The 22,929-nt window shown below is 34.6% G+C and overlaps 2 protein-coding genes and 1 long non-coding RNA gene across 3 annotated transcripts in view; all 3 read left to right on the forward strand.

The window, feature by feature from the left end:
* Positions 1 to 22,929, forward strand: part of LOC125651233 (uncharacterized) — a 58,886-nt gene that overhangs the window by 17,676 nt on the left and 18,281 nt on the right. The window contains exons 17-22 of the mRNA XM_048879813.2: positions 9,028 to 9,615; positions 12,909 to 13,145; positions 13,901 to 13,989; positions 17,058 to 17,173; positions 17,958 to 18,182; positions 21,922 to 22,161. Of these exons, the coding sequence (XP_048735770.2) occupies positions 9,028 to 9,615; positions 12,909 to 13,145; positions 13,901 to 13,989; positions 17,058 to 17,173; positions 17,958 to 18,182; positions 21,922 to 22,161 (1,495 nt within the window). The remainder of the gene's footprint in view (positions 1 to 9,027; positions 9,616 to 12,908; positions 13,146 to 13,900; positions 13,990 to 17,057; positions 17,174 to 17,957; positions 18,183 to 21,921; positions 22,162 to 22,929) is intronic.
* On the forward strand, positions 3,218 to 4,054 carry LOC130054795 (uncharacterized). The gene is made up of 2 exons (XR_008803138.1): positions 3,218 to 3,456; positions 3,890 to 4,054. It is a non-coding gene; the product is annotated as an uncharacterized LOC130054795 (long non-coding RNA).
* On the forward strand, positions 9,008 to 9,955 carry LOC125650253 (histone H1-delta-like). The gene has a single exon (XM_048878378.2). It carries the CDS (start codon positions 9,059 to 9,061, stop codon positions 9,617 to 9,619), a length of 561 nt encoding a protein of 186 aa, XP_048734335.2. The 5' UTR covers positions 9,008 to 9,058; the 3' UTR covers positions 9,620 to 9,955.

Below are 22,929 nucleotides of genomic sequence, written 5' to 3' on the forward strand. Positions count from 1 at the left end.
TGAACTATTCTCAAGAGGGACGTTTAACAATATTTAGTCAATCAATCAATCAACATGCCTCGGTTAAGAAATTGATCTGACATATGCAGAACATGCTCTCACGTATTGAATAAGTTGGAAGACAAAGATCATATGCAAGTGATAATGGAATATTGCTACAGAAATATGGAAAATTGACGATGGAGAAGCTGATGTCATTCCGTTTGTCATGACGTTGAGTTGACAGTTTGCTATGTCTATGTTCAGTAAAATATCCAAATATGAGGCATATGTGGATGACTCAGTTGTGTCTCATATTTCGAGTTTACTGGAATATATCGAATGGACATATGAATGAAAAAATTAATATATAATACGCATTCGATGTATCTAATTGCCACAGCAAGACATTTCTTCCTCTCATATAGAAAGGTTTTTGAATAACTTTTCCCTCATAGGAATACAAAAACAAATTAGCTAATAAAGAACAATTTGTGTCGATGGAAATTCCAACCGACCTGATCTCCGTAGATTACATCGATGAAGAACTCCAGCATCTTTTAAATATCAACTTCAGAATAGAATCAGAGTAATGTTTAATACAAAATTAAGAGTTGGGCAAACACGGACCCCGGGACATACCAGAGGTGGAATCAGGTGTCTAGGAGGAGTAAGCATCCCCTGTCGACAGGTCTCACCCGCCGTTAGCCCTATATCTTGATCAGGTAAACGGAGCAATCCATAATCAAAATACTCAGTAAGTGTGTAAAGAACGGCCTAACAATTAGTATGAAACACTCAGGTAGCATTTGACCTAATGACAGGTTCTATGGCAAACTATATAACAACCACATAATTTACAAAAAGCTGATTTTAACCGAGATTGTCAAAACCTCTGTAATATTAACTGTAACCTGTCTCGATATAAAAAGTAATCATATGCAGAACAAGCTCTTGTGTATATCGAATCAGTTGAGAGATATAAACACCATATGATGGAGTATTGCTATATAGATATGCGAGGATGGATATGAAGAATATGGTGTCATTCCGTTTGTCATAAAGTTGAGTTGTTAGTTTGCCGTTAACATCAATCTTTAATAACATTTCTATGTACGAAGCAGATGTGGAAGACTCTGTTGTCCTTTATTTTGCTACAAGCACAGTATTCAACAACCAGGTATCTTCTGATTGATTGATTGATGTTTTCCGCCACACTCAACTATTTTTCAGTTATGTGGTGTCGCCCAGTTTTTATTGGTGGAAGAGAGAACCCAGATACAATGTACCTGGGAAAGAAACCATGCACCGACCCTCCGAAAGTAAACTGGGAAACTTTCTCACTTAACGGCGCGAGCGGGATTCGAACCCGCGCCGACAGAGGTGAGAGGCGTGAGGTATCTTCTGAGAATGAAACAGAACAAGATCACCCTTGTAACTAATTTTTGGGGAAAACCAATTCTAATGCGAGAGCGACTAAGATAACCCAATGAAAGAATAATATTAGATGTTGTTTTAGATCATCAACACTACTTCATCTGATGGTGGATATGAGAGTCGATTTAAATTATCAATACTACTGGGGTACTTCATCTGATGGTGAGTCTGAGAGTTGTTATAGATTATCAATACTACTGGGGTATTTCATCTGATGGTGAGTCTGAGAATTGAGACGAAAATCAAGGGACAAAAGAAGCACTACGAGACTGGACTGTACAAAATCAAATAAAAATGTCCCTTTTATCAGAACTATTAACCTTAATGAAACCTTTGTATCAAGATTTACCAAAAGGTCAAAAAACTCCTCTAAAAAGTTAAACTGTGGGTTCTCAGGTCGTATGGAGCTTTAATGATCATTTGAAAGTATGTTTCGACACAAGTATAGTAGGATATGTTAGAAATTATTTGATATAAGATTTATGAGAAGGTGATACAAGAATATAGCGATACAAGGCCTCAACCGTGCGCATTTTTTTGTGCGCCGTAAATTGAAGGTTTTTATAAGGTGTGGATCTGTAACTCTCTGATCCGTCACAATATTTTCTCAGAGAGCTACAGTTCTGCATCTGCCCGGTATGTTGGAGGACAGAGCACCAGCCATTGACAAATAAGTTTGGCGAGTTGGTTGGTTGTATATATATTGTTTAGCGTCTCCTCGAGAATTTTTCACTCATATGGAGACGCCACCGTTGCCGGTGAAGGGCTGCAAAATTTAGGCCTATGTTCGGCGCTAACAGCTTGATCTTTATCATGCTACACCTGTTGTGACACGGAGCCTCGGTGTTTTGCGGTCTCATCCGAAGAACCGTCCCATGTAGTCGCCTCTTACGACAAGCAAGGGGGTACTGAGAACTTATTCTAACAATATAACACACTAGTGAAATTTGAAATGGGTGAAAATTGGAGGATATGTACAATATTTCTAAATTGAAAACTTTAAAAGGATCAATTCGGCAACAAAAGAAAAGACCTAATGGGGAGAAAAATTTCCTGGAAAAAGTCACATTGTTATATCAAGTTTCGTTAGTTATTTTATGTCATACATATACATTGTATATGAACTTTTTATATTTTCATTTCGAACCTATAATTTCCTATCTTCAATGTTGAAAATAACCTTCAAAGTTGGCCTAAACAGCATTTTCCCCATTTGACATGAATTTTGGCTTTGAAGTCCATGAATGCTGGCCTGCCTCTAAGATTTAAAAAAAAATATTTTGACAAGTTACAAGAAGGATTTACAAAAGTATTTTAAGGCTGTGTTTCCTAGCTTGCATTTAGAGTATATTAGTCAGCTGCGCCTCCTGATATATACCAGACCGGATATATACCAGATCAGACCGGATATATACCAGATCAGACCAGATATATACCAGACCAGATGCATCATGCTAGTACATCGTTGTAAGAGGTCTATGAAAAAAATTACGCCTATGTCTACAAAAATAAAATATACATTGAAAACAATTAATTTACATTTACTCAGCCTTGTGTGACAATCTAGAACGTAATATTATAGGTCAGCTTTTTGTAAAGACTAAACAATATAGATTTTTTGTTACCCTGAATCGATCGTCAAAAAAAGCAATATGAAAAAAATTCAACATCAGCTGGACTCTAACCCGCGCAATCCACAGACTGAACTATCCAGCTAGGCAATCAAATTTAAAAAGAATATACAAATATTACTCAGTGATATTTATATTTTTCATTCATGCTTTAAAAGGAAGTCAGCCATTATAACGATGTACATAGTATTCCACTGCATTAAAACAAGTCCGATAACCGCTGCAACCTATCCTGATCTCAGATGAGAATCTGGCTGGATATTGAGATGGATGTCTCCGTCTAGGGAGGCACGAGTTGAATATCGACCGAGACTTCTCTGATGGGCTCTTGTGTACACGTGTAATTTGTGTCTTCCAAAGATTTTATCCATGTTATTCAGACTTTGCAGATGAAATTCTACGCTAGATGGTGTGTGCACGTTCTATTGCGGGTTAAATAAGAAAATTAATGATGCTAATTGTCTTACTGAATTTGTTAAAAAGACTATTTGATATCACATAGTACATACCATTTCGTATAGGTTGTAACTTTAGTACCTTTCAATAATTGTTAATATTGAAACATAAGACATTGTATGATTTTACGTGTTATCTGCACACATTCTATTTGGATATCAGGCTTATCAGGAATAAACTGAAACATGTGCTTATAAAATTACGTCCTGGATTTTAAAAATTTAATACAAGAATATTTAGAAATGGAGGGAACTCCTACAGGAATTTTACCGTCAACGTATATTGATATACCTGTATCAATCGGGTTTTGAATACAACCCAAAGTGTTAAATACATTAAAATGTGTTAATGAAGATACTGAATATTTCTCTTTTCTCTTGATATAGAATACATTTTCAATGCCAGTGACACAGATGAAATATTGACCACGATTTGTGAACGAGCATAGAAAGGAAAGAGATGAAAAGATGAGAAAGAGGAAGGAGAAGAGCGCATTGGCGTAGATGACTTAAGACATTTTTGATTTGATAATAAAATTTGATTTGAAACTTTGCTATAAATTTGTCTTCGCTATAATGCAAGTACAAGTATATGATTGATAGAATGTGGGTTCACCGCTGAAATGTGAACATTATTTAATGTTAAATGAACACTGGTCTATTGCAATCATCTGATCTCCTCTAACCGTTACATTAACGTTACACTAATGGTTACATTAACAGTTACGTTAACGTTACATAAACAGTTACATTAACGTTACATAAACAGTTACATTAACGTTACATTAAACGGTTACATTAACGTTACATAAACAGTTACATTAACGTTACATAAACAGTTACATTAACGTTACATTAAACGGTTACATTAATGTTACATAAACAGTTACATTAACGTTACATTAACGTTACATTAAACGGTTACATTAACGTTACATAAACAGTTACATTAACGTTACATTAATGGTTACATTAACGTTGCATTAACGGTTACATTGGCGTTACATTAACGGTTACATTGGGGTTACATTAACGTTACATTAACAGTTACATTGGCGTTACATTAACGGTTACATTGGGATTACATTAACGGTTACATTAACGTTACACTGACGGTTACATTGACGGTTAGAGAAGATATGATTTTAATTAGAATGGGTCTATCATTACAACACCATTGAAACAACACTGGTTTCAGGTACAATATTAGAACGATTTGAAGAAATACGTACCGGTCAATATTTATGGAGGAGGGGGTTGGGGAGGGCGGTACTTTCTTTATTTCTATTTTTAAAAACCCTATGTCCGATCTTCTAAGAATACCAAAAAAGTTGCTGTCCTATATCAGATGTGTAATAAAAGTGTGTGTCTTATCTAATGAATAAATACACATGTGTATATGTGTGATTAAGCAACATTTTTACTTCACTTCTAAAAATCTCTGGAGTTCTTCGTAATTATCACTTAAAATTTGTCTCTCCATTGTTATATCAGCTGAGAGATTCAAGCTCCAGCGAAACTTTTGTTTACTTTGTCATGTTTGTTCAGTAATTTGTCTAGTGAAGTTACAAATCTCATTATTTTCATCTTATTTTTTGGTTTGTTGTTAAATTGTTGCTCAAAGTGCAACATTTTCCATATTTTTTTAATTACTGTTTTAGTGAATTGTTGTCTCATGTACTTACAAGTATTTTTCACATCTCAGTATTCTCTATGAAAGGTGAAGATAACGAACAATGGTCAATCTAATAACTCCTATTGCAAGCAATACAAAATAGAGAGTTGGGCAAACACCGACCTCTGGATATACCAGAAGTGGGATCAGGTGCCTAGGAAGAGTAAGCATACCAGTGTGCCAAGAACGGCCCAACAATCGGTATGAAACAAGTCAGACAGCGTTTAATCACAGCTGGATATCTATTTTTTGATTTTTAATTACATGTACATGTTTTGATATTAAAAATTGTCAAAGGTCCAGTATTTTATTGCAAATTGTTTCTAGTAAACTCAACTTGAAAATAAAATAAAGCATGCATACAATTCATTATTATTGTTTGTAAGGGGCGAGATGAAAAGTTCAATGTCTGACAAAAAACTAAAATCACATAGTTTTCACCAAGACCCCTCACTTCTTTAAAAGCTGAATATGACGAACGTTGAACCTAATCGATTAAATGGTAAAAAATATACGATTTATCAATAAAACTATATGTATACCTTTTCTACTGTTTATTCACAAATGAAAGTGTACATTAAAACTATTAAATATTCATTAAAATGTAATATTATTATGATCGAGGTTTTAACAGCCACTTGTCTGTTTTTCTTCCTCCACTAAAGTGTAATCAATGTCGGATGACAGAAACTTACGGGAGATTTTATTTCCTCTCCCTGGCCCCTAACTATTTGAATTAAGATTTTTTTTTAATCTGACATCGATCTTTTGATCTCGCCCCAAAGATAGTTGAATTAAAAGTTTGAAATATTCTTTATTCTATTTTTTGTTCTTTGATAAAAAAAAAAAATAATAAAAAATAGAGCTGTCCTATCAGTGTTGAAATAAAAAAGTTGGAGTCCTTCAGTATATATAAGTCAAAATAAATGTGTGTCCTAGCTATTGCATTTTGCACCGATCCCAACTCCCCAATAAATGTTGACCGGTCCCTAACTAACTTTGGGACAATATTAGAACGATATAAAAAACAACATTAGTTTAATTAACTTTGGTACAATATTAGAGTGATATGAAAACATATTAGTTTAACATCGGTCCAACATTACCACGGCATTAAAACAACATTCATTAAACGTTGGAATAACTTTACACCAACACAGAAACAACATTGGTTTAATGTTGGCGCATTTTGGGGGGAACAATGGGGTACCTGTAAAGTGCGAAACGAAACGAAATCTACCGAAACGAAACGAAACCCACTGAAACGAAACGAAACCTACCGAAACGAAACGAAACAGATTGTATAACCGAACTATTTTAATTATAATAATTAAAAATGGTATCTTGGGCCACTGTGAAAGTTACCACATATAAATAAAATTCGCCTCCCCTTTGATATTGGCTTTCAGCTTGACTGATACAGTCTTAAAAGTTTGAGGGGGGGGGGGGTGAGTAAGCACAAAGTACATATCCGAAGTTGATTAAATATCATGTGCAATTAGTTTTGGATCCATAAATTTCAGAACGGAGGGTTACAGTCTCAGAGGTCTGAGGACACACACTAAACGAGGGGTGGGGTCGCTGGCGTTGGATCCGCCTTTGGACATAGATATATTGTTTGAAGAAGCTGATGTCTGAGAAAGTTGAAAGCAGGAAGAGCTATTAACCTCTTATTTTATCTCTAACTGCTGAGGTGCGAGTACTTTCAATAATGGAAAAAATTCAATAGTATACCATATTATATTCATGAATGCAATTCGGTAAGATATCTATACATGTATTATTAAAAATTATTATTGATATGTAGTGAGTCTAAAGATAACTCTATACATTTGGGGTGTTGCTAAGACAGGGAATTGAAAACGGGACGGAAAACAGAATTTTTTAATGCAATAATATCAGGAGGTCAACATTTTGTAAAATCAAAAGGCTTATGAACAAGGGAAGCAGAAATTACAAAGAGAACGGGAGGATATACTCAGAATCCACCGTTTGATATACTACATACAAATACACAATATCCACATGTATTCATAGATTTGTCTTTAGAGCAAAAAATACTGAAACATGTATTTATACCCAAAGGCGGATTCAACGCCGGCGACCCCATCCCTCTTTTTGTGTGTTTCTCCTGACCTCTGACCTGTGAGACTGTAACCCTCCGTTCTGAAATTTATGGATCCGAAACTAATTGCACACGGTATTTAATTAACTTCGGATATGTACTTTATGCTTACTCACCCCCCTTCCAACTTTTAAAACTTTGTATCAGTCAAGTCGAAAGCCTAAATGTACATCAAAGGGGAGGCGGATTTTATCTATGTGTGGTAACTTTCACAAGGGCCTAAGATACCATTTTTAATTATTATAATTAGAAGAGTTCGGTTAAACAATCTATTTCGTTTCGGTGGGTTTCGTTTCGTTTCGGTAGATTTCGTTTCGTTTCGCACTTTACAGATACCAGGAACAATGAACCAATATTACCCCCAATACGTTGAGGTCATCATTGCATCAATGAGCAAAGTGACGATGGTATTTAAGAATCGCATAACGACGATGATTAAACGAAACATGCAGTTCAAAATGGAGAGAAAAAATAACATTGGCTCATTTTTGAAAGTGCGTGTTGACAAATTACTTGATCAGACAAGTATGATGATGAATATACCTGGCATTAGAATCTGATTTTAAAGTGCTATATAACATGTAGAGTGACATGCATTAAATTTCTTAGCTACAGATCCCGATCATTATCGCTCTAAAAAAAAAGAAAAAGGGGGGGGGGGTATTAAACCCTGGTCATTATTTTCATTTTTGATCCAGATATGAAAATGATATTGTAACTTGCAATCTAATTCTAAAATATAAGTTTGCTAAAAGCATTTCATAACAGATGTACATAGAATTTATAGAAATTCAGTTTCATACAAATACATGTATGTTCTTCAGACATGAAAGAATGTGATATACGATATAGATGTATAGCAGAATTTTAAACAACAATATATGTACCTGGAAAAAAAAATTCTGAAAATTGTGAAGACCTTAGAGAGAATTTCAATACATAAGTTATTATGACAGAAAACCCCTTGAAATTAGCTAAATTCGTGAAAAAGTACAGTTGTGTTTGTGGCACACAATCTATACCATTCATAACACTGTCTCATATCAGAACATTGAAAACTCCTAAACATGTCCCCCAAAACAGTGACAAATTAAGATATATATGTTATATATGGACAAAACACTCCATACGTTTGTTTTCTTGTGCTTAATACTGAAAAAACTACAATTTGAATGCAGAATTTTGATTAATATTTCCAACAACAAAGTCGACAAAAAAGAGGAAAAATGGCGGAGCTACAGTTTTTGTGTTTTACAGGCTGTTGAAAACACCCAAGAATACAGTGTATCTTAGTGTTCTAAGCTTCAATATTTCACACGATGATAGAATGATGATAGGGAATTTATTATAATTATTTAAAAACACCTGATTCAGTCATTATTTTCAAACATTACTCTTCAAACTCACACGAAGCGGTATTACACATCGAAATTTCCTCGTTTCACCTCGATTTTCTTTTTATTTTGAATGTGTTTTAATGCAATGCTGTATTTATTTTGTGGGCAAAACATTCAACTTTTGATATACTTTAATAAAATGTGTATTGGTTTGTAAATAATATGTTAAATCAACGGTATTCTAAGGCAAGAAACACAAATAGAGGAACACAGTCGACATTTTGTTAAATTGAAGCTCGCACTGTTGGGTGCTTCCTCAGACGTCCGCGCTCGCTCTATATAAAGCGCGCACTGCGTATCGGTGTCATTACACGAATTTTCTCTGTAGTGGAAGGACGTGCGATACCTCACAAACAAAAATGTCTGCTGCTGACGCCTCACCTGCACCAAAGGCCAAGAAGGCTGCCAAGCCTAAAAAGCCTGCAACGCATCCTAAGTATTCCGACATGATCAAGGCAGCTCTCACAGCTTTAAAAGAAAAGGGAGGATCATCAAGACAGGCTATCCTGAAGTACGTCGTTGCCAACAACAAAGTTGATGCTGAAGCCGCATCTCGTCATCTTAGAATGGCACTGAGAGCTGGAGTGAAGAACGGCAGCTTAAAACAGTCTAAAGGTACCGGGGCCTCGGGATCCTTCAAACTTGGAGAAAAGGCCGCAAAGAAACCAATGGCCAAGAAAGCAGCCAAGCCCAAGAAGGCCGCCGTGAAGAAGCCCAAGAAGCCCGCAGCAAAGAAACCTGCAGGAGAGAAAAAGGCCGCCAAACCCAAGACGAAGAAAGCAAAATCTCCCAAAAAGCCCAAAGCTGCTGGTGAGAAGAAGCCCAAGAAAGCTGCAAAGTCCCCAGCAAAGAAGAAGGCACCTGCTAAGCCCAAGGCAAAGAAGGCAGCAAAGCCCAAGAAGGCCGCAGCGAAAAAGTGAATACAGTGCGGAAAAAGTGAATCTAGTGCTAAGTGAACTTTGAACTATTTATTTTGTACATACGTGCAGACTTCCCTATAGAGACAGTAGCTGATGTGTTACAATATTTCATATTCATCGGACTTCAGATGGCAGCAAATCATGTTCATTATGTACGACTGTTTTATGCGAGGAGTGTGAGAGCGATCATTGACTCATGTTCATCATTATCATTATATATCTGTTAACAGAGTTTTCATTTTCACTCAATGAGTGTGTACATATTCATCATTTCTTTTTTCATATTATGTGTCTTGAAAAACGAAGAAAACTATCGTATAAAAATTTAAAAAAGTATTTGTTGTTTTTGTCTGTTTTTACAGTGTTATTTTCGATATGGAACTTAATCCAACCTTTGCAATTTTTTGAATGGTTGATGAAAGTTATAAAAAAAAAAGGGGGGGGGGGGCTTGATGGACATAACTCTTGTATTGGACAAAAGTTATAAATGTTCAATTGGGCCCTCCCTCCTTTTAATTTTTTGTGGATGAATTTTATACAATGGTTTAGTGGTCAACAAAAGATTGGTGCATTGGACATTATAAGATAAAATCGGTTGTGCAGGTATTGTAGAAATTGATGCAATATTTCTACTATGAACCAGTATTCACAGGAGACTGTAGACGTGACTAAACACTGTACATCAAATTATGAGGTTAACAAGTATAAAATGATATTTGATTGAAAAATTGGGTAATTTTTATTAATTTCACCTTATTTAAATGATAGAAAAAAGTACAAATGACTAAATTAGGAGAAATATTTCAAGCCCCGTAAAATCCCTGGACCCACTGCCTCGTAAAGTGGTGCCCCCGTAACCGCAATTCCTGGATCCGCCCCAGTGCTATGACGGTCAACCTGATAAGAACGCCAGACGCTAAATGGAACTGGGAGCCTGGATGTCCACTCAATATAGGTTAATTTAATCGATAACCGAAGAAAATAAATATATTGCCAAATTCTTAAAGACGTCAGACAAATAAAAACAAGTTTTATTTCAACATATAGAAAATCGCACAGCATGATCAAAATGAATACATAAAAAAACTGGTTAAAATGACAAAATTCTAATTTAGATAGAGAATACTGATGTTATATATATATATATATATATATATATATATATATATACATATATATATATTTGAATTAATTGTGGATATCAAGGAAATTGATGTATGATACAATATACCAGCATAGGAGTTATTGCCCTTGACAACATTTTTGTCATCTAAATATACTGAAACCTGGTACAATAATCGAAATAAATTAATTGATAGGAAACTGTGCACTTATTTTAAACTTAAGGAGCACTTTGGTTTTGAGAACTATCTTGATAAAATTAAAAAAAATGATATTAGAAGAACTATTTGTGTAAGTTACGGATATCACGTCATAAATTAATGATTGAAGTTAATTGGTAGATATTCTGGCATTACTCAGAATGAATGAATATGTAACAAATGCAACTCCGGTTCATTAAGCGATGAGCAGTTTTTGATTACATGTGAAAAGTTTGTTGATGAAAGAAAATCTTTTTGTGGTGCTATAGAAAAAACAGTTAAATTTTTTACTAAACTCAATGATGAACAAAAATTCATTTACATACTATGTTCTGAAGAGATTTATTTTGAACAATATATGACACTGTATTTGCATGTAACTATGTGTTATGTGTAATCTCTTCTTTCTTTACTTGTATATGTATGTAGTATTGTAGTATTTGTATATATTTTCATGCTGCCTACCTATTGAGGGTCCTTGATTGGAAAATAAAATATGTTCTATAGACAAAGAAACTTTTTTCACTATCAAATTGTTCACCAGCTTTTTTATAATACCCAGTGAACAGAATTCCTTTGACATCACACAAGGGTGGAAAATTTTAAAACAAAATATAATGCAGTATAAAAGAACCAAACAATTATGTAAAAGAGTAAATTTATGTTAATACTCTAGTACAAGTGTATACGTTTTTGTACGTATAGGTCTTGTAAGCATTTATTACAGGTACTTCCCATCTGCTATGCACTCTTCTGAAGTAAGTTTTTTTTTTTAATGTCGACATGTTATTGCTATCAATTTGTTACTTGTATGCCCTCAAGGGCCCCAAATTGCATGGTTTCAATAATTCTATTTTATATATTCATAATTTTTTTTTAAAATTGAATTTGCATTTTAAAAAAATTATACATCTGCACAGGTTTAAATAATAAATATATGATATATTTAGATTCATGATATAAATTTTTTAACCGTGCAGTACATATATATATGTGCACCTGTGCGGTCGTGCTCGAAAGCATGAGGAATTTTATGCATTAGGCCTACTGTCCGAGTCCGGGTCTCAGGATCATGAAACATCTTAAGATCTCATTAATTGATAAGTCCAAAATAAATTTGTTATTCTATACCACAGGTAGTTGTTTCTGTAAATAAGTTATGACCTCTGTATACTAATAATAAATCATTATTAGTGGTATACAGAGGTCATAACTTATTTACAGATCAGGTGCCTGTGTTCAATAGGCCTATTCTAGTGTCTGCAGATTTAAAATTACACGATCTCAGGCGGAGACGGGTCTCCCGAAGATCCAAGATGTTGTGCTTACAAGCAGATGGGGGGTATAAAAAACTACCTTAACGATCATGTGGTGGATCCTTCCTCTTTCACGAATTTCTGGCTCCGCCTGTTAGCACTGCACAACAAAAGGGGTAGGGATGGGGTTAAAATTGAAGCTACATTAATTTAAAAAAGAAAACGAAAAATTACCTAGTCCAGTAATCTGCAATATTCTGCTCTAATGTATTTGAAATAATGAAGAATCATTGAATATAATATCATTTTTAGGCGCGTAGCCAGAAAGAAAATGAAGTGTACGCAAATTAGGGCAAGGGGGCTGAGAGCAGCCTTGAGCGGTGGACCCCACTGCTCAACTTGTGGACCCCATGGGGCAAGATCCTAGATTTTATCGATGTTATAACCTTTTTGTGCATGGAAACATGGTCTCGGTTTCTCTCTCTCTCTCTCTCTCTCTCTCTCTCTCTCTCTCTCAAACTCTCAAACTCTCTCTCAAATGATGTGTACGCATTGGATTCAACTAAACCGATCGGGTTCAAAAAATCACTATGTCAAACCTCGAACCCAATTCAAATTAAGAAAAACTTCCTGCCGACGCCGAGGCAGGTACTACCGTACTCTACCACCGAACTGATTGCGAAATGAATATTGAGAGGACACTAATTAATTGATAAACCCATTAGGTACTGAATGCAACTACGTGTTCTGGAACCTGTGCCCATTAGCAATGGCGTCTCTCCACCGACACGCCAGTGAAAACAGCATAACAACGCCCAAAACAACGATCGAGGGGATCCCAGATTATGGGTGGCGAGTCAGTTTAAATCATGAGTGTGGCGTTAAATGTAAACCATTCGTCCAGCCTCGGTTCAGTCAAGTGATTCAATTTGTTGGACTGGGAATAAGGTATTGATCTTTCACATCTACACAGTCATCACGAATGAATGACTCTGCAACATGTGCACATCGTATGCATACATGGTTAGGAACAAAGAAATTACATTTGAGAGCACTTAAAAATTCAATATGCTTAAAGTAATTTGAAAGTCTTGAAAATTACTGTATTAAAGAGTAAATTGTTATGTATATAAAGTTTGTTAGCATAGTAGCTGTGTTTTCTATGTATTCTGCATCCATGTATGTGGTTTAAACATGCATGAGTGATGCGTTTTATGTTGCTCACTGCTGTTCAAGATTCAGATGATGCATGCATCTGACTCCCACTATTTGAATGCATGATCAAGTTACATGTAGAATGTTTTACAACAGGCCCATTAATTTTCAAATTGTTAAGGTGGCTGACCACACAATATCAATCCGGCACATTTCTTTTAACAGCTCTTGTATTGTTACTTGTTTAAATATACTGTGGACAAGTACAGCTTAACTTCTGTATCTCAAACACCAATATCTCAAATACCATGGATATATTGAAGTGATTCGGAAGTCCTAACCCAACCACGTATTCTTTAAGTATTTTACCCTTGTTATCTCAAATTCCCAGATATCTCGAAGTTTATTCTCGGTCCCATGGAGTTCAAGATAATGAGGTTTGAATATTTTATTATGATACATATTTTAATTTTAGTTTTCCTGATGTTTTGTATAAAGTAAGGACTCTTATGTCAGTGCATCAATATCATCAGAGGTAAATTTTGCAGGTATGCTAAAGAATGGTGGAAGAGACGACGTCAAGGCCGGAAGATGTTCATAGATCACATGGACCAGCTGTTGCACAAGGCAATATATGGTAAGCTATGGAAAAAGCTGCAGTCATATCAATCAAAATGAGTGACACAAAGTAAATGATTGAGGATTTTCTGCTTTATCAAAAAAGGGATGTGTACATTTGATTATCTGTCCATCAGTCATTAAGTTTTTTTCAGTCATCACAATTTCAGCGTCATAGAAAGAATCTTCATTAAAAAAAATTTTAGCGACTAGGGCTCGTGGATTTGACTTTTTTATGAGCCCAATGAAAGTTTTACTAGCCCAGTATTTATAAAAACAAACCAGGAAATATTGATTATGTAATATAAAGCATCTTAATTTTGCATAGTCACAAATCTTAACTTTTAGGTGACACATTATACCCAAAGAATGCTTGAAATGTGAAAGATATAATAAACTTAGATCGATATCCATTTTTATAATATACCACAATCTTTGTTTACAAAACAAATAACAAAATCTCTATTTAATGACCTTCTGTGATAATGTATAACCTTAATTTTTATGCGAAATCTTTTAAACACATTAGACAGTAGGTTTTGATCATTAAAAGTGAAAAACAAAATTTTGGGGAAATTGTGAATCAGTCCCTTTAACGTAGGTCGCGGGTTTGCTTACATCATCGTTCTCGAGTACACAAATCCTACAACTCAACGTCTTTTTACGTGCACATTCAATTGTGATGTAACAGTTGTCTGAATAAAATATACATGGGTCATTGACTGAATATAATGAACATAATAATTTACCGATATCACATCAATATTACCAAAAGTTATTATCGAAATAGAACATGCTTCGTTTGATTTTGTTGTCTTCCTTTCATTTCCGGTGGAAAATTTCGGCTAGTAATATGTTTTATCCTGTTACTGTATAAAGTTTAGCAGCGGACATCTTGGGGAGGTGAGACAGCTGGCGATGTTGGGATTGCTTTTATAAGCGTTTTTAGAACCTGGGAAAAATCGAACGGGAGTTTCCCAGTTCATGAAAGTTTTAGTCAGAGATTTGACGCGTTGATGGCAGACATTTGAAAATGGCGAGTTCATAATTTTATTCCTACCCCCATCATACATGAAGATCGGACAACATTGAATAATTAAAAGTGTTGGGCAGGGATATCCTATAAAGAAATGTTTCAATGTGTCCTGCTATAAATGTCTCTGAAAACATTTCCAGAACCCCTGGAAAAAATTGAGAGAGAGAGAGAGAGAGAGAGAGAGAGAGAGAGAGAGAGAGAGATTGTTGGTCATATTTACAAATGAATGCCAGTATTGGGGAGCAGCAAACTAACAATACAACTGTACATGTATTCTAGCCAAGTTGAACCTTACAACTGTCCACCTCAAGGAGTGTTTGAAACTCTCTGTAAAACTAGCTAGACATGCAGGACTGGCTGCTTGTAAAAATTGTTAGCCCTGCCAAAGACCTACTTGCCCTGCATGTTTTAAAATTACTTTTACATGTGTTACTACATGTATCTATCTTCTAATGAAGTACGATGGACCTAATTCGTTTCTAGTACATTATATTGTATTGAAACTTTTATACACGGTATATGCAGTAAAATATATTAAATTGACGAGGTCTGTCCATTTTGTTACAGGTACAATAATGAGTTTGAGTCATCTAAATTTTATTTAGCGGAAATTTTATCATGTCCGATTGGGCGTCTATACCAAGAAATTTATTCGCCCATGGTAAAATACATGTGTCTCGAGTGGTCGGGCGCACAGTTATTGCAAACACTGCAACGCGCTCAAGACTAAATGTATAAAGAACAAGAATGTGAAGTTTAGTAGTCGAAAATTAGAAAAAGCAGTTGACGTTTCAAGTGAATCTGCAATACAAGTTAAAAATAAATATAGTTTTAAACCGCGTTCATGTTTTCGAGGGGTTGTTTGGCTTGGGAAAGTGGGCATTTCTATGTGTTTGTGAGGGGGGTATGTGTTAGATAAACATAAATATATATTGTAAAATAGAAACAACTTTAGTTGTATTTCTGGTTAGAATATTAAGACATGATTAAACTATACATGTATATGAAATTAAAAATTTAACCTTAATGGGATTCAAAAATAAAATTATACTATTACATGTAGGCTATATTAGTTTATTCATTGTTACTGCGATCATGCGATCGCAAAAGAAGAAAAGAATTTCAATTATTAGCCACGCAACACAATTTAGATATATAGCGCAATATATGTACACATTTATATATGTTAAGAAATTTTGCGATATACATGTACATTTTGTAAATAATCAATTATTTTGTCCATACATATTGATTTCCCCTTCAAAACCAGGAGTCGATAACGTTGTTTTGAGTTCTTTTTGAAGTGATGCATGAAAAGTAAATGAATAACGTTGTTGAATGACGTCGCGAATATCTGTAACATTATTTGTTAAAAATTGTTGCTTTGATGGTTTTTATCAAACTTTGAAATCTTTTTCTTTAAAAAATGAACTCAAATACCCCATAATTTTTTTTCATAAATATTTTTCAAATTATTTTTGTTTCGCATTGATATTAATATTATCAAGATGAACAGCACCAAATTCTGTCTATTTTAAGTTGAATTATGCAATGAATAATTAAAAGTCAATCACTATTATTTTCTATATAATTCAATGGAAAACAGTGTCGTTTAACCGTTAAAACAATGATGTGTTGAAGACATAATTACCAAAAAACTGCTGTTGAATGAAAAAAAAATTTCACAGAGTAGTATATACATTGTCAAGATACATCGGTCAAATTTTCAGATAGGGTTTTCGAGTGAGAAAAAAAGGTCTGTAAACCCTCGACCTACGTTAAGTGTTATATTGATGTAGTAAATGAAGGAAAAGTTAACTCAAATGTAACAGTACTTTATTTTAATATAATTTTTATTTAGAATGGTTTATTATTTTAATTTTTCACTATCCCGTTAGGGTTCTCTGAGACAATTTTTACTAGCCCAGGTCAATTTTAACTAGCGTCGGGCTAGTGAGTTTTTGTGAAGACTATGGAATGTAAAGAATTCAAGCACCGTGTTTCACAGAATGTGAGTGATGTGGATTGACATCTTTGTCTAATCTCTGTAGGTGCTCCCATCGGAGGTATTGGCTGTGGTACAATGGGGAGGGGTTTCCGAGGGGAGTTTGCCAGGTTTCAGATGGTGCCAGGGATTTATGACCACACCGTAATTCAAGCCAATCAGGTAACAGAATATTAGCCAATCAGGTAACAGAATATTAACCAAGCAGGTAACAGGGAAAATTAAACCCTATAAATTTTGCATGTTATGACAACTTTTAACGATGCACACAATTGACATTATTATATATAACATCTTGATGTTTTTTCAATGGTTTTTATTTTGTGGTTTGCTGTTAATATTTTATGTATTGTGAGAACAATGTTTAGGGAACTGGTTTTTAGCAATTGATTGTTGATTGATTAAGTGCTTCTCTAATACGTAAATCTACACTGAAATATCAACAGGGTGTCAGAGATGTGCTTGATATAGCAGAAGCTGAGTTCTACAAAAAACAATAAAAAGAACATTGTACATCACTGTAAACATGGTTGTTTACGCTGGGGTTTAAGTGTGCATTTTTCCATGTCCATGCAATGTTACGTTTGTGGGAAAAATATGCAGTAACAGAATGAATATTACATCAAATATTTATAGCTGTATGCATGGTAATACTGTAAAGTAGTTATTTATGAGTGGGGGGGGGGGGGGGGGGAATGTACATTAATTAAGCAGTTACGTAATATAAGGGTGTAAATTTCGCCCGTGGGTAAATAATCACTTTTACAGTATGTCTGTCGGAAGAATCTGGCATACTTGATATATAAATGGTTTTTATCCTAGTTATGTACATGTAGTATGTACAGGACGTGTATTTATTCACATATCCTGTTGTGGTGACAGGAGTGGAAAATACATGTACTTCTTCGACATGAATGTTTGATAACCCATTCCTGTCTTAAAACAGTTCATCCTGTGTATAAGGAAGAATGGAAAGACCGTGTACCAGAAAGTCCTGACGGGACGGAGGGAGACCTCCAAATCTCTCAAGTCCTGGGAGTGGCAGGAGCCCCGAGAGGGGGACGTGTACCATGCCCTATACCCCCGGTCCTGGACTGTGTACAATCTGGAGGAGTTCAATCTAAGGCTTGTCTGTCGACAAGTGTCCCCGGTCTATCCACATGACTACAAGGTATGTACATGCAGGAGTTGATATTTGTAGACAACAGGTGCTCTTATTAGTCCGCTACCACTTTGTAAAACCGAAGAGGACTATATCTTTCTTCACCATCTGTCCCTCTGTCTGTCATATATCGATTTTCCAGACTTTTTTCCGTTATGCTTGCGTGGATTCATTTGAAACTTGCGTAGTAGTTTCAGAGTGGAAAATTACAGATTAAGTTCGAATTTCATAACGTTTGATGAACAGGTTATAAAGAAATTAGTTTTTATATTTTACGTTTTTTATTCATTGGTATTGGGATTTTGTTCCAATGGAAATGTGGTAAAAGTAGGACGTCTTAATAGAGGCAATCGATGAGCCTCGATCGCTGATCTTCATTAATTTAATTGACATTTCAAGCTCATTAATCACGTTTAAGGAACATATCAATGAAATTATATATCAAATCTATTAATTACGTGAGTACTTTTGTGTAGCGGTCTACCATTCTCAATTTATCGCATTCCTGCAGTCGCGGGTACTCAAATTTGGCCTTCAAACAGTTGATAGTAAGTATAGTATTTTGAAGTCCTTTATAATTATATAACATACAGATATGAATGTCATATCCATGTGTTGTTTTGTGTCCTGTTTGCACGATTATTTAAATATTTCCCCAACATATTTTGTGTAAAGACTACTAGTTCATCCCTGATAAAAAGTTGAAAAACTACACGACTTGTTTCTACAAGGTGTCTATTGCCACTGTTTTCTGTGACATTGTCATTTAAGATGTTAAACATTTGACACCTGTATAACAGTATTGTTACTGATTGCTCTTCTGAGACTGAAATCTATGTTTTCTATGTTTGACTGTAGTAATTAGGCAGGTACTCGTTTTTAGTCGTATCTTTTAAACTCTGACGACAGTGATGGGACAAATGTCAATAATTCAATTCTTTCTCTCCGTGTAATTGTCAGTTATAGGATGTTATTAAATTCTCTGATGCCAATAATTTAATTCTTTCTCTCCGTGTAATTGTCAGTTATAGGATGTTATTAAACTCTCTGATGCCAATAATTCAATTCTTTTTTACCGTGTAATTGTCAGTTATAGGATGTTATTAAACTCTCTGATGCCAATAATTCAATTCTTTTTCACCGTGTAATTGTCAGTTATAGGATGTCATTGATACTGTAAAGGGGGAAATATTTACTGGGCTTTTATCTTCGCTATATTCGCGATTATATTAATTAACAATTGCAAAAATAAAACCATTGTAAAGTGCTGTTCAAAGTATTTTGGGGAATGAGTTCATACATAAGAAAGGTTTTATTCACGAAATTTAAAGGTCATATGAAACGAATTCTATCAGTGGTATTTTACTTTATAAACATAAGATAGGTTTGATTGAAAGTCAAATAGCGTTTAATAAAAAAAATATTGTATTTGGAATGATAAGAAATAAAGCTGTAAACTTGTACATGGAATGAATTTGTTACCCGCTTATCGTTCTTGATTCTGTGTGTTCGTGACATCACAACGACCCATCAATGTAAACAACGCAATGAAAATAGTGTAGGCCTACCGTTTTGTTTAACGAAATATCTCACTACATTTAATGGATATGGACTAATTTCTGTTTTCTGACGAACTGCCCGATTTTGTGGTTCAACAATATCAGTTTAAACCAGTCAGGAATGATGCACGGGAAGTGAATAACGTTCTTCAACAGAGGATGATATTGAAGAAGTCAACACTGCACAGTCACCTGAAGTATGGCAACTACTACCCCCCCCCCCCCCCTCCTTTTCTGACTTTTTTTCTGGGGACAATTTCTCCTCCAAAATGTATGGATCTCTTGCCTATTCCATGGAAATTTCAATTTATGTAATCCTTTCCCACTTTTTGTAAGCTTTAGAGATTGGCCTTCTACCGGTAATAATAAAGCTGGTAGAAGGCCAATCTCTAAATCTTACAAAATGTGGGAAAGTCAAACGATTACATAAATTGAAATTGGGATGGGTTAGACAGGGAATCCACATATTTTTGAGAAATTATCGCCGAAAAAAAGCAGAATGAGGGGAGAGGTTTAGTTCTGTCCATACGTCAGATGCAGGCCTCAGTGTGGATTTAAAGACCCCATGCCATCAGATACTGAAGTTTGACTATCATTTTAAAAAGATTAAAAGTCGTATGAACTTGTGTACATTTCATATATGATTTATCGTAATAAAAATAGTCTAAAAACTGTAATGGTAATCCCATTTTCCTTTTTATACGAATAACCACAATATTGAAATAACGCTAAAATATTCTTGTAGGTGCAGAATGTCCTAAATGTTTCAAATGTATTATGGATGTCATCTGTTGTACTAGCGCACAGTTCTTCATAATCAGCTAGTGTTTCCTTGTGTGCCCCAATTTAAGTATAAAATTCACAAATTGTTCAGTGTTTTTAATGGGAGGGAGGGGGGGGCCTTCTATATTTTACAATCGTAAGTGATATGTAAAAATTGCTTACATTTAATTCTATAGCAGGTATTTACTTTCTCACTCTACATCCCCGCTGTTCAAATATTATTTCAATTAAAAAAAAAAAATCATTAATTTTTTTAATAAGCATGTTCATAATCAGTACTGATATAGTATATGGAATGTAAGTTATAATTCCTGAATGATACTTCATGATTTTCTTTTTGAATTTCAGAATGAAATGTTTATCTACATTTTTAAATCAACTAGATCTTATAATTGATAATAAGAAAATAAAAGTTACATATTTTTGGGATACTAGTGTAGTTATATTACACGTATAGGCCTGATAAACGTGAAACTATAGTACGAATACCATTGACTGATAGAGCTTGTAATGTAGATAAAATATGAAAATAGAATATAATTTTGAGTAGATTTATTCAAAGTTCACGATCATTGATGGAATGTGTTTTTGTGATTACAATGATAACCAACCCCTATGTAATTTAGTAATACATGCATATTTCTAGTGTCTTCGCTTTAACTATTATAAGCGGTTGACTTTAATTTCTATTTTGATTTGTCTCAGTCTTTGGAAAATAAAAAAATGATTAGCACAGCATCTGATTTTAAATTGATCCATTTGTGTCCACATTGTTTGGCTACCGACATATGTGCTGAAGTACAGTGTTCATGGCAACAAATCCATCGTGTCGGAGATTTCACGAGTACCCTTATTTTTTTCTTCTAAATCTGGTATCCCTTGGGAAAAGGTACATATGCACCCTCTTCTACGACCTAATACATCTAAATGTACTTTTCAAGGCTGTGCAGTTAATACTTCGTTATACCATGTTATAAGTCTAGATAGTTGTTTACATCACAGTGGGTCTTTTTGACATCATCAGGAAGGGAAATAAGCCGCGATCATCAAAGATCATTTTCGTGATGGAGTATATTTGATCAGCTGTTATGATGTTATAATGCATCGAATAAAAAAAATAAAAATGAATTCTTGTTTAATAAACCTTGATTAATGAATTTCCATACATAACTCAATTTCTTCAGGATATTGTTTCATATGACCTTTAAACCATTGTGAAATACCGAAACTAAGATAAAAATCTTGAAATTTTAGCCCCATGAAATTAAAGCTCTTTATAGTACATGGGCTGGTAATTATGTTTTTGATATGATTTAAGTATTATGCATAGTCAAATATGTTAGAGCATAATTATTAGTTTTACATTGTTATAGATTTTTCATTTCTTTTTCTTCTTCTTCTTTTAGGACACCAGTTTTCCAATGGCTTGTTTCATTTGGACAGCCGAGAACACTGGAAGTGAACCACTGGACGTCAGTATAATGTTCACGTTTAAGAATGGCCGAGGAGTGAAGGATGATGGGAATGGAGGGTGTCACAATCATGTGTTCGATACAGACGTAGAGGGAAGGAGGGTGTCAGGAGTGTCCATTAATCACAACATACTGGACATGAAATGTACTTATTGTGTAGCAGGCGTACACAGTGTGAGTAGAAATAGCGTCAGGTTATTGTATAGCAGGAATAGCATCAGGTTATTGTATAGCAGGAATAGCATCAGGTTATTGTATAGCAGGAATAGCATCAGGTTGTGTAGCAGCCTTCGGATGAAACTGCAAAAACCGAGGTCCCTTGTCACAGCAGGTATGGCATTCTAAAGATCCCTCAGTCTAAATTTTGCAGCCCTTCACCGATAATAGTGACATCTCCATATGAGTGAAAACCTATCTAAAGCTTTTCTCAAAGTGTTTCATTGGGATCAAGTTCTCATGAATTGAATCTTACAATTAACTGCTTAACTGTTTAAAAGAACATCAAAAAGAGATTTATTGACAAAATATACTCGTGATACCTTTATGTATTTAAAAAATTACTAGGATTGAAACCATTTTCTTTAAAGTTGTTACTATCAGATACACAGTGGGAAGTAAATTGACGGCTCTTTAGCAGACAGGTAAAATATCACAGTAGTACTTGTAAGAGGAAATGTTTCAGTAAATGAACAGGAAGTCACTTGATTAAATGGGTCACTAAGACAGGTTTCAGTATAAGTATTTCATTGAAAGGAGTAGCTTATGTAATTTAGTGTTATGTAGAATATTATTATGTCTCCCCTCTTTTAGGGGGAGACGTATTGTTTTTATACTTTCTGTCCGTCCGTATGTCTCTCTGTCACAAAATCTTGTGAATGCTTCTCCTCCTACATGGCTTATCGGATAGACTTGAAATTTTGTACAAAGCTTCATTGTTATTTG

This window comes from Ostrea edulis, chromosome 5, assembly GCF_947568905.1.
Source record: "Ostrea edulis chromosome 5, xbOstEdul1.1, whole genome shotgun sequence".
Lineage (NCBI taxonomy): Eukaryota > Metazoa > Mollusca > Bivalvia > Ostreida > Ostreidae > Ostrea > Ostrea edulis.